This window comes from Suncus etruscus, chromosome 6 (assembly GCF_024139225.1).
Source record: "Suncus etruscus isolate mSunEtr1 chromosome 6, mSunEtr1.pri.cur, whole genome shotgun sequence".
Taxonomy (NCBI): Eukaryota; Metazoa; Chordata; class Mammalia; order Eulipotyphla; family Soricidae; genus Suncus; species Suncus etruscus.
Window position 1 is genome coordinate 71,486,364 of NC_064853.1, and position 12,682 is coordinate 71,499,045.

The following is a 12,682-nucleotide window of genomic DNA, read 5'->3' on the forward strand; positions in this document are numbered from 1 at the left end:
GTGACGCTCAGGGGTTACTCCTGGCTATGTGTTCAGAAATTGCCCCTGGCTTGAGGGACCATATGGGTCATGGGGGATCAAACCAAGGTCTGTCCTAGGTTAGCACATGCAAGGAAAATGCCCTATCACTGTACTATCACTTCGGCCCCTCTCTTTTTTTCTGTTGCTGACATGTTTCTCATTTATTTGACAATGCTGTCATATTTTTATTAAGCATTTTAGATCCCTTCCCACAATAAAATGCACAGTATATTAAACTTTGATGCTTATCACTTTTACTTGATTAGAAGCTACTTATCTAAATGTCTGTGTTACTTTTTTGTTGTTACATAACAATTTATCTTATATTTCTATTCTTGACAAATAAAACTATATTATATCAGAGTTTCCATATTTTAGGGTTCTATGCACAAGGAAACTAAATTTTCTCTACTCAGTCTTCTTTTAGGCTCCTGGACATTATTGTATAAAGCCAGTTCTTTGCAAATATAACTATATTGTCCAATTTATTCCTGGATGGCCTGTCCTAAAAGTGTTGCTATCCAGCTTCTGCAAAACCATTCCATAAAGACTATAGGTTATCTATGAAAGAAATAGGAAGAATAAACTGGGACATTCACATTTGGTATTTTATAAAGGCTCCACATGCCATAATTCCACCTTGGGGAAATGGGTCTGGAGCTAGGTTTGCTGCAGGAAAATTGAGGGGGTGAAACATGGTCGGGTAACTTTCTGCCTTGTTGAGTGAGAAAGTGAGAGTGAGAGCGAGAGTTAGAGACAGAGACATAGTGAGTGAAATGCAGAGAATTAGAGAGAGAGAGAGAGAGAGAGAGAGAGAGAGAGAAGGGGAGAGAGATAGAGATAGAGATAGAGATAGAGAGGGAGATAGATCTACCTTCTTCTGCATGGTTACTTTGACCAATATAATCACTGGTTAAATGTTCCCAAACCATGTATGGTTCCTCAAAACTCTGACACATCCTTACATAAATGAATTAAACTCAACAGTTATATGAAGCTACTTAAGAACTCACCAACCCAATTAGTCTTTATGGTATTCAATCTTCTCAATAAATGAACGATATCAAGCAAAAGTGTAACCTGTTGAATTTCGTGAAGAGTTACAGAAAATACTATGTTAAGTTTTATAGCTACATACTGTATTTGTGAACAAATACTTTTTATTACAGATCAAACCGAGAGATTAGAATGGGTAGTGGGTTCATTGATATCTATCTGAGAGCAACTTCCAGGATGAGAGCTTTCCAGTTTAGTTGTGTTAAGGATTTGCCATTCATGAAGACTGACCTTTGGCAATAGCTGTTTGACAGGTTCTGCCACCAAGCAAACCTTAGTCATGAGGGCTGTGCCTCCAAACATCAATGTTTTTACCCATAAAGAAAGGATGTGTGATTGCTACTGCACCATACATTTATAATTCCAATTAACTAGATATTGCACATGGCTTTGCTTGATGTGTGTCACTCAGCAATTATAGATATCATTATATTTCACTTTTGGGGCCACAATGGGTACTGATGGACTATTTCTAGTTCAGTGCATAGGGTTACTCCTGGTAGTGCTTAAGGGACTACGTGAAGCTAATAATCCAACCCATTCCTCCTGTTGGCAAATCATACACTTAGCATGTTTAAATATCTCTGGTACTACTATTTCATTCTTTCATAGGGCTACACCCAGTGGTACTGGAGTTCTATGGCTAGGCAGCTTCTATGCCAGAGACTGAACTCAGGTTTGGCCTGTGCTGCACATGTGCTCCAGCACAGTTGACTATTTATTACTCATTTAATTTTTTTTTGGTTTTTGAGTTACACCCAGCAATTACTCCTGGCTCTATTCTCAGGCATGACTCCTGGTGTGGCTCAGGGGATTTTATGGGATGCCAAAGATCAAACTCAGTTGGCTGTGTGCAAGCAAGTGTCCTACCCACTGTTATATCTATCCAGTTCCTCATTTTACTTTTCAAATGAACAACATTTCTGGCCATACCCATTCTGGCCACATTTCTGCTCAAAGTTTACTTCCAGCCAGGTGCTCGAGGATTATGCCTGATGGTACTTTTTGACACCATATTTGTGTTCAGGATAGAACTCAGGTCAGCTTCAAGCAAGAATGACCTTCTCAGGGGCTGGAGAGATAGAACGGAGGTAAGGCATTTGCCTTTCATGCAGAAGGACGGTGGTTCGAATCCCGGCATCCCATATGGTCCCCCAAGCCTGCCAGGAGCAATTTCTGAGCATAGAGCCAGGAGTAACCCCTGAGCGCTGCCAGATGTGACCCAAAAACCAAAAAAAAAAAATGACCTTCCCCCTCTACTATCTCCACTCAATTGTGTGTGTGTGTTTTTTTTTTTTTTTTTTTTTGGTTTTGGGGCCACACCCGGCGGTGCTCAGGGGTTACTCATGGCTGTCTGCTCAGAAACAGCTCCTGGCAGGCACGGGGGACCATATGGGACACCGGGATTCGAACCAACCACCTTAGGTCCTGGATCAGCTGCTTGCAAGGCAAATGCCGCTGTGCTATCTCTCCGGGCCCTCAATTGTGTTTTTTAATAAGAGTATTTTAATACAATCTACAGAAGTGTTGCAATACTTTCCAGTAAATATCTATGCTTTTGTTTGCTTCCCTGTCTGGTGACACCTGAAGCCCCACCTTGTCTGGCCACAATGAGGCTGGCCATGCAGTCAGGCACACTGGTTCCGGCAGCCAGGAAGGTGATCCCCATGATGACATCAGGGATCCCCAGGGTGTAGCCGATGATAGTGACCTGGAGAAAACAGCAAGAGGTAATGAGCTGATCACCAATATGAGGCCCACCTGCCCCCTGACTCCCTGCCCAAGAATCCCAAAGTTGCAATTCAGACATGCTCTTTGGGCCAAATCTGCTCTCAACCTGAGACAGAGGTTGGAGAAAAAAGGAGGTGCAGCTGGACATTGGGTACAGTTTTGGTGCTCATGATTTCCTTTGATTTCCTTCCAGGAGAGGCAGGTGGCTTGAGAGATGAAAACAGGTTCTGGGAAAAGGCAATGGGGCCATAATATCTGGACTCAATTCTAGGAAAGCCAGACTCATAGCTATCCTGCTGTGCTGGGAATCTGAGCCTGCAAGAGCCAAGATGCATAGTGGGAATGTATAAGCATTTGAAAGGAATTGAATTTACACTATCATACAGTCTTGGAGGAAAAACCTGAAACAGTTATTTCTGTCCTTCCCCTCTGGAGGCTTGATAAATATGATCAAGAAGATTAGTTTCTGCACCCTGAGATTTAATCCCGTGTTTGGGCCCCAGAGTAAGTAGTGTTCATGGATTTGAACTGGTTTAATTTTCTCTCAACAATCCTGTGGAATAGGTGTTAGTATTGGCTTTATTCCTCTGGAAAGAAAACCAAAGTTTATGGAATCATTTGCACAGTTTCTAGGAAGTGGCAGGGAGTCCTCTGAGACCCGAAGGTCCATCTTACACAGCAGGAGGGCAAAGAGCCCAAGCAGGTGATATTGGAAACATTGCTTCCCTTATGAGCCCATATAACTCAATCCATTCTTGCCTTCAATTTCGGGAGGAACAAACAGAGGAAAAAAATCAGAATAATGAGTAGGAAAATAGAGGTAAGTGGAAAAAGAAACAAATTCTTAGTTGGTTGGCCTAAGGAGAGAATAATTAGCAAGAACTGAAGCGATTAAGTATTTTACCAATGTCACTTTATCTCCCTTAACTCTCCCTTTCTGGAGTTACCAGAAATGCAAATCACAAGCTTTAAGTAGCACAGCTCCTCACTGATCCTCCCTGGTCAGCTATGGGAAGACAGTGATGTGGGAAATTTGAAAGGTCTCAGTGGTGTTTTCCTGGACCAAAGGTTTGGGGCTATTAATTAAATCCCTTGAGATGCTTGGTCAACTAGCCAGAGCACAAGTCTTATTTTCATTCAGGGATGCACTGAACTTGCAGTGGCCTTGGGCCTTCGAGGCTTCCACTCTCTAGGGAGGAAAATTAGATGTAGGATCACACAATATTTTGGCTTGTTCTGAGAAGCCTTTTGTGAAATGGAGCTACAAACATCCTGACCAAAGTTTGTTTCTTTTTCTTCCAACTCCTCCTGGTCCCAAAAAGAACCTGATTTGGGGCTGTGGGGCTGTTTGGAAAGAGGTTGGTGCTTCTGCTGCTAGCTAGTGTCTAGAAAATGTTAAGTCTTGAGATTAGAGAAATGATTCTCCAGCTGGCTGGGACAAGGTCTCTTGCTTCTTCTTGTCTTCCCCCTTACTCCTAAACATCTTTCAGACTTCTTGGAGTTTCCAGTAGAACAGAAGGAACCCCACCTCCCACCCACCCCCACACACAAAGGGTGAATCTCAGACACTTTCAAGTTCAGAATGACTATTAAGAAAAAACATGTCCACTGTGGATCAGTGATAAAAAGAGTCTTCCCAAAGTTGATATAACACTCACACTCAATTAATATTTCAGATAAAAACACTGATGAAATACAGGATGAGGGAAAATCTTGGTGCGGTTTAGAATGAACAAACTCACTATGATAGATAATAACGATGAGTTATTACTGCTAAAGTAATATTTTCAGAACACATTTTTTTTTAGCTCTTGAGTTTCATTTGCTAGAATTTAGGTTGCCTTCCTGTTGAAAATGCAAGAAATAATTTAGATCACTGTCATTTTGTCAAGGCTTTTTTTTTTTTCTGCTCCACTTCAGTTCTGATGAACGAGCTCTACTGCCCAGTTTAAAAAGTAGAATTATAAACAAGAATGTATTCTGGATGGCTGAGTTTCTTAACATGGCTCTGGGTCAAAGGTTATTTTTAGTCATAACCCCACAGCCAATGCTAGTCCCAAACCACTATTTTTGGTTTGGAAAGAATCTTGAATGATCATCTGGCCAATGACTAAATTTTCTGATTGATAAAACTGAGACTCTGGGCCCGGAGAGATAGCACAGCGGTGTTTGCCTTGCAAGCAGCCGATCCAGGACCTAAGGTGGTTGGTTCGAATCCCGGTGTCCCATATGGTCCCCCGTGCCTGCCAGGAGCTATTTCTGAGCAGACAGCCAGGAGTAACCCCTGAGCACCGCCGGGTGTGGCCCCCCCAAAAAAAAACAAAAACAAAAACAAAAAAAACCTGAGACTCTGACAGAAATGACATGTCAAAGAGGTTCTTTCTTCAAATCCCTCATACCTCTCTTTTGCCATGTGGCTTCTATTGTTCTTCCAATAAAAAAAGGGGAATGTAGTTCCCGATGCCATGGATATTGGCTTGGTAATAAAAGGATGGTGCAGTGATAATTTGATCCAACTCAAGCCTTGGGTTGCACCTTGTTTTTCCTCTTGTGTGCCTGCATTTCAATTATCTACCATGAAAAGAGCATTTCCTTGGTCTAGAGAAAATGGGTCAACAGATGGGGTGGCAATGACCCAACACATGAGTCCTGCCTTCTGTCTGAATCAAACGTAATCCTGTTGTGACTTCAGAGTTGTGCAGCCACTTCCCAGCAGTGAAGACACTTGTCAATCTGACTTCGTGAGCAGAAGAACAAAGGCTTGTGATTCCAAGCCACTGAGTTTGGCGGGGAGGGCAGTTTGGTAATACAACTTATTGCAGCCACCATTGTTATAATTGCAATCCAAACTCCCTTTTCTCTGTGTGCACCATTTTTCTCTAACAAATTCTAACAATCCTACCACACTCACCATCCACACCATCATGTAGGAGAAGGCTGCGATCCATAACGTGGAGGAAGCAAATGTCACCATAAACCATTTTTCCCAGCGGGGCTTGTTGCAATTGGGGACAGTGAAGTATAAAACCAAACTCAGTGGCCAGGTGAACGCCCATTTCACAGTTTCCAATTTTCCAGCTGCGAAAATAAAACATACAACGAATAACAGTTACCTTCATTTCTCTCTTCCGTCATTCCATGCTGTCACCCCTAGAATTAATATACTGCAAGGAACCTTACCAGGTGTCTCTTTTCCTGAAAGACTCGAATGGTTTTCGAGTCAACAATGACTGACAAACAAGCAAATGACAGGGTGAGCTACTTTTGAATAATATAGGACTATGGGATGGTTTGGCAAATAGAGCAAGGTAGGGAAGGATGATGATTTTCAGGCCACAAATAGTGAGGGGGTGATGGTGTGTTGGTAAGAGAAGTGTGAGAGCGGAGCTGGGAAGATCCCCAGTCAGCCTTTGATGTTCATGGTAAGGCGCCATCTAGTGGAATTGTGATGTATGGTCTTTGAGCTCAAGGAAGTCTGGTCTGTCAAAACACTGCTGATGTGTTTCTACCTCAAGCTGATTGGATTGGCAACTTAATCTAGCAGCTCCAGATCCCTGATGCCATAGTGTCACGACGATGACACTATGGAGTGGACACAATGCTGGTAAGTGATGACCTGAACCTCTTATCTCTGTTCTGCTTGCAAATGCTTTGACTACATTCTCAAGAGTTCCTTGTGACTTGAGTAGACAAAACATTCATTCTCATTGGCTTCTATTATCAGTCTTCTTCAGTGGCTGTTCACCTCTGCTAAAAAATATCTACTATATAGACAGATGAGCTTCACATTTTAATTGTGATACAAAAACATCTCCACGTCTCCAGAAGTTTCCTGGACCTTTACCTAGTCAGCTGCCCACTCCAACCCCCTTGCAAGGATGTGATTCTTCAATTCTCCAATTTCAAAGAATGAAAATGACATGCATAAAAGCCCCCAAACCAAAACGACATTATTTATGCTATAAAAACAAAAAATAAACAAACTTCATACCAAAACATGTATGCTCTAGTGTTTATGTTCTTTTAATTAATAACTTTCTTTAAACAAAATGTTAAGCAGCACATTCATTCTGGGAATTGAACCAGGGTTCTACCATTTTACTGCAAGATAATTTTTTGTTTGTTTAATTTATTTAGTATGTTTGGTTTTTGAGTCACATCTGGCAGCACTCAGGGGCTCTGTGCTCAGAAATCACCCCTAGCAGACTTGTGAGATAATATGGGATGCAGGGAATTGAACTTGGGTCTGCTGCGTGCAAAGCAAATGCCTACCTACTGTGCTATCATTCTGGCCCCAAGATAATGTTCTTTTTATTTTTATTTTATTTTATTTTTTTGGTTTTTTGGGTCATACCCAGCAGCACTCAGGGGTTACTCATGGTTCCACACTCAGAAATCGCTCCTGGCAGGCTCGGGAGACCATATGGAATGCCAGGATTTGAATCAATGACCTTCTGCATGAAAGGCCAATGCCTTACCTCCATGCTATCTCTCCAGCCCCCAAGATAATGTTCTTTAAAGATTCATTCATATACCAATAATTCACTCCTCTTAGTATTGGTATAGCATGCTATTCTGTGACTAAAGTCATGCATTGCTTAAGAATGTTTTGGTCAACAAGAGAAGGCACATATGAAGGTGGTCTCAATAGGTTATATACCATAGAGCACAGGTGTAGTAGGCTATAGCATAACATTTGATATAGTTATACTCTAGGACATTCACACAATGACAGACTCTTTAACAGTGCATTTCTTAGATATATCTTCATCTTTAAAAGATGCACATGGACATATGAATTGTTTCTCTAATGCATGGGAATTGATTGTTGGTGGCATAGGGTATCATGGTCAAGGTGGCTATGAGCAAGCAATATTTTTCCTCAACCATTTTTTAAAAGATACTGACTGTACAGTGAACGATGTATTATTTAGAAAATGATTTTCACTCTCATTAAAAATTTTTTTCCCGGGGCCAGAGAGATAGCATGGAGGTAAGGTGTTTGCCTTTCATGCAGGAGGTCATCGGTTCGAATCCCGGTGTCCCATATGGTCCCCTGTGCCTGCCAGCAGCAATTTCTGAGCCTGGAGCCAGGAATAACCCCTGAGCACTACCGGGTGTGACCCAAAAACTATACACACACACACACACACACACAAAATATATATATATATATATTTTTTCCTTTAAGTTAGAACCCCATTATAGCAACGACAAAGTAGAAATTCAGTGTGCATCAATTTAAATTAGAAGCTAGAAAGATAGTTCAAAGGGTTGAGCACATGCTTTGCAAGTAGGAGATCTGGGTTCTATTCCTGGCACCACACAATTCCCTAAGCACACTAGGATCAAATCTCCAGCCCAGAGATAGGAATAGGGCCTGGCACCACTAGGGATGCCCCCCCCCAAAAAACAAAAAGTATATAACAAATGTAACTCCTTAAGCAAAACAAGTCACATTGAAGTATACTTTATGATTTTAAAATGTTTTTAGAGCAACTTAGTCAAAATTTTTATTTTGAATAAATGGGTGAGATAAATCATTTTTTGAGGGCCCGGAGAGATAGCACAGCGGCGTTTGCCTTGCAAGCAGCCGATCCAGGACCAAAGGTGGTTGGTTCGAATCCCGGTGTCCCATATGGTGCCTGTCAGGAGCTATTTCTGAGCAGACAGCCAGGAGTAACCCCTGAGCACTGCTGGGTGTGACCCAAAAACCAAAAAAAAAAAAAAAAATCATTTTTTGAGTGTGACTTGGCTGTAAAAAGTAAAAGACTTTTTCCTCTATTAAACTGTTTAGACTGCTTAATTATATTGAGGCAAGAAAAAGTCATTATTTCTCACTATTTTAGTTCTAGAGATAAGTATTTTTAATTATATAGGAGGAACAGTATATATTACTTTGAAATAGAAAATGTAAGAAAACTCAAAAAATTCTATGTAGAAATAACATAGACATTTTAGTTTATTTAGTATTTTTTACTATTGCAGTATTTACCTAGACATACATGAGAATGTGTTTCTGTCAATAGGCTTTCTGAGGGCCAGACAGATTGCACAGCGGTAGGGCATTTGCCTTGCATGCAGCTGACCTGGGAGAGACCTGGTTCAATTCCCAGCATCCCATATGGTCCCCTATCCTGCCAGGGGTGATTTCTGAGTGTACAGCCAGTAATACCCCTGAGCACCACTGGGTGTGGCCTAGAAACCAATCAATCAAGTTTTAAAAAATAGAGTTTCTGTCTGTAAAAGATAAGAATAGGTCAGGAAAATAAATGTATTAAAATGATATTTTAAAAAAAGAATAGCGCAGGAAACTGGGGACAGTAGTAGTGGGAAATGTGCACTGATGAAGGCTGTTGAACACTGTATGACTGAAACTCAATCATGAACAACTTTATAATTGAGAGAAAAAAACTGTATTATGAACGATGTTGTAAACATGGTACTTAAGTAATTAAAAAGATAATAATACATCTATAATTTATATGTAAATATATATTGTGTATAAGTATACATAAAACACACATTTATAAATTTTCTAAGCATACATGCACATAAAGATGCAGATGTTAATATTTGTGTATGTGTTATATGCATCTACGCATATGCACTGTATGTTAATATATATTGTATATTTTTATGTACCTAGCACATTTGACAGATACAGCATATATATCTATATTTCACATATTCCACTAAGATATTTATTTGTTCATTAGACCCACGCTAGTCCATTCCTAGAGAGAAGACAGGCCTGTGTTTCAGTGACAAAAACAAAGGGCCACATCCTTTTCAGATCACCAGGAGAGAGAATAATGTCCTTATCCATGGAAGGACCTTTTTTAAACTTGGTTTATTCTTAGTGACACCCACACTTGGACACCCAAGTACTCAGGGTGTCCAGTGCTCTCTCCTGGAAACTCTTGGTCAATGATACTGGTAGTTAAAAGTGAGAGCTTGAAGATGAGCTGTTGCTCAAACCTGAGGTTCTGGGGACTACCTGGGCCACACCAACAGTGCTCAGAGACATGTAGTTCTGGTCAGCAGCACACAAGAACTGCTCTTTAATTCCTTGACTATCTCTGAAACCCTTATAATAACTAAGTTTGAGAGGAACCTGGGCCTCAACATTCCAAATACTGGGATACAGTCCACTGGTCTGAAGTTCTCTGGCCTAGTAACTTTTTAGAAGAGGTTTACCTTTCTGTTTGGAGGAGAACCTTACATGGAAGTTTCTGAGTGGAGAAGTGAGATTTCCCAAAAGATTCAAAGGGGAGGGCCTGAGTAATAGTACAGCAGTAGAGTGTTTGCCTTGTACTCAGTTAACCTAGGTTCAAACCCTGGCATCCCATATCATTCCCCAAGAACTACCAGGAATAATTTCTGAGTGCTGAGCCAGAAGTAATCCCTGAGCACTGCCAGGTGTGGCTCAAAACAAACAAACCAAAAGCTTACAAGGGGAATCAGGGTTTATAATGAATCCATTTCCAGAGATTGAATGTGGAATCTGGCTCTGTAAAACCTCAGAAGAACTGTGAGACTGCCTGATTCCAGGTGTCAAGTCCCTTACCACTCCAGATGCAGTACAAGAAGCAATAGCATCAGCATCACCAATTGGGACATGTTTGAGATGCAAAGCCTCGAGTCTCATCCTTGAACTCCCAAACTAGAATCTACAATTATCAAGCATGCCCAAAGGATATAGAGGACAGAGGCTAATATAGAAGAACTTGAGATCTCAACTTCTGTCTTGGTAATTGAAGGATGATATAGAGCCTCAAGGAGTGGACTTGGCCATGATAAATCTTTTGTGTCCTCTTAGGTGAAGGAGGCAATGCCTGAGATTGAGCTTCCTGAACCTACACCTGCATCCAGGTATCCTATACTTGAGGGATTAGATACTCATAGCTGAGTAACCTAGTCACAGAGATGAGATGCCTTGAAACCTCAGAGGTTAGGTATAGAATTGAACTAATCCAGGAGAGAGAGGAACAGATGGTCTTCAGCAGTCCTTCTGTCCCTTAAATCAGAAGGCTTAGGTGTCTAGCTTTGCCTATCTGGTCTTCTTGAAGGGCCACACTTGAAGTTCCTGGACTTCTGAAATCCAGACTTTTGGGTTTCTTGGAAAAGATTCTGTCCACTTTCAGCTTCTTCAATTGACCCAATGAATTATTGTATTATTTAAAAAACAACTAGTTAGGCAACATAGTTTTATTAAAACAAATTAACAACTTTACTAAGAGAAATGGGAGGAGAGAAAGTAGTGGAGAAAGTGAGGAGAGAGAGAAAGAGAGAAGAGGGAGAGAGTAGAGAGAGAGGCGAGTAGAGAGAGAGAGGAGAGAAGAGAGAGTGAGATTGAGACAGATTGATATTTGAATTTGACAGGAGTGTGCTATGTCCTCACAATTTGTCTTTGGAATTTCAATCTACAGTGACAGTAATCAAAGGGAGGGTGGGAGGAAAGGAGGAAGGGGGGAGGGAGGAAGGGAGGGAGGTAGAGAGAGAGAAAACATGGGCTTCTCCAGCATGAATTAAAACATAATGATGGGGCCGGAGAGATATCATGGAGGTAAGGCATTTGCCTTTCATGCAGAAGGTCATTGGTTCAAATCCTGGCATCCCATATGGTCCCCCGAGTCTGCCAGGAGTGATATCTGAGCCTGGAGCCAGGAGTAACCCCTGAGCGCTGCTGGGTGTGACCCAAAAAACCAAAAAACAAACAAACAAACAAACAAAAAACTCATAATGACTTTTTGGAGAACTCAGTTTCAGGCTGCTGATGCTGAACACTGGGCAGGGGAGACAGAATTCTAGATGTGGGTCCCTCAGATTCTTGCATCAAATTTCTTAGAACCTTGATGCTGGTGAGAGAACAGCCTGGTTCTGGCCTAGGCAATATAGCAAAGCTGATGTCCAATGGGAGCTTGTGCAACACCTGATGATAGTGACCCTCAGACGTGTCAGGGAAAGTATGAGAAGAATAAGATCTATCCTTGCTGGTTTGGAAATGCAGGCCCCACATAGTGAGGAATGTCGATGGCTTCTAGCAGTTGCAGTTGACAGTTAAGAATAAGGATCACAGTCAAACAACCATCAGGAACTGAATTCTGTCAGCAACTTAAAAGAACTGTATGTTTTTTTCCCTCTGAGTTCCTGGGTAGGAAAATAGCCCTTCAAACATCTTGATGTTGGCCTCAGGGACCTCTGAAAATCCATGCAGGACATACAAGGTTTCATGACTATAGATTTGAAACTGGTTTACAAGTGATATAGGAAGCTTGCCACAAACGGAGCAGTGCAGTCAGGGTACAAAAGGGACCCTTGATAGTTGTGTTCCAGGTAGGGCTCACACAACCAACAACACAAAATCAAGACAACCAAAGAAAAACCTCAGGATCTCTGAAGTTTTACCTGTCACCTGGAAATTATACAGAATTAAAATATGATCCCACCTGACTTCCCATCATCAAAATGCTTTACACGTGGATCCAAGTTGGAATTTACAGTTCTCCCACAAATGCAAACATCCCAGAAAAGTCATACCTTTTCTATGAGCCCTAAGTCTTGAGAATGAATGTGAATTGGACCAGTCTGCATGCTCTCTTCAAACAGCCAGGGACTTTGAGAAGATATAGTAAAAGAGCAAAGTATTTTGGGCTTTGCCACCCAAATGGAATGAGGAAATGCACAGTATTCTGGAAAAGCAATAACTTCGTGGAGATAGCAGTTTGGCAAGATGGACACCATCTTGGTGACTGATCCTGAAAGAGTCTATAAGCTTTGCCCTAACCCTTAAGGTATCAATAGCCCCATTGTGTAGGTAGGGGTCCCCAAGCTATAGCCCATGGGCAACATGTGGCCCATTGAGAACATT

The 12,682-nt window shown here is 41.4% G+C and overlaps 1 protein-coding gene across 1 annotated transcript in view; it reads right to left on the minus strand.

Moving 5' to 3' along the window:
• SLC24A3 (solute carrier family 24 member 3) overlaps nucleotides 1-12,682 on the minus strand; it is a 536,687-nt gene that overhangs the window by 31,076 nt on the left and 492,929 nt on the right. The window contains exons 13-14 of the mRNA XM_049774331.1: nucleotides 5,720-5,886; nucleotides 2,674-2,788 (exon numbers count right to left, since the gene is read on the minus strand). Coding sequence (XP_049630288.1) covers nucleotides 2,674-2,788; nucleotides 5,720-5,886 — 282 coding nt within the window. The remainder of the gene's footprint in view (nucleotides 1-2,673; nucleotides 2,789-5,719; nucleotides 5,887-12,682) is intronic.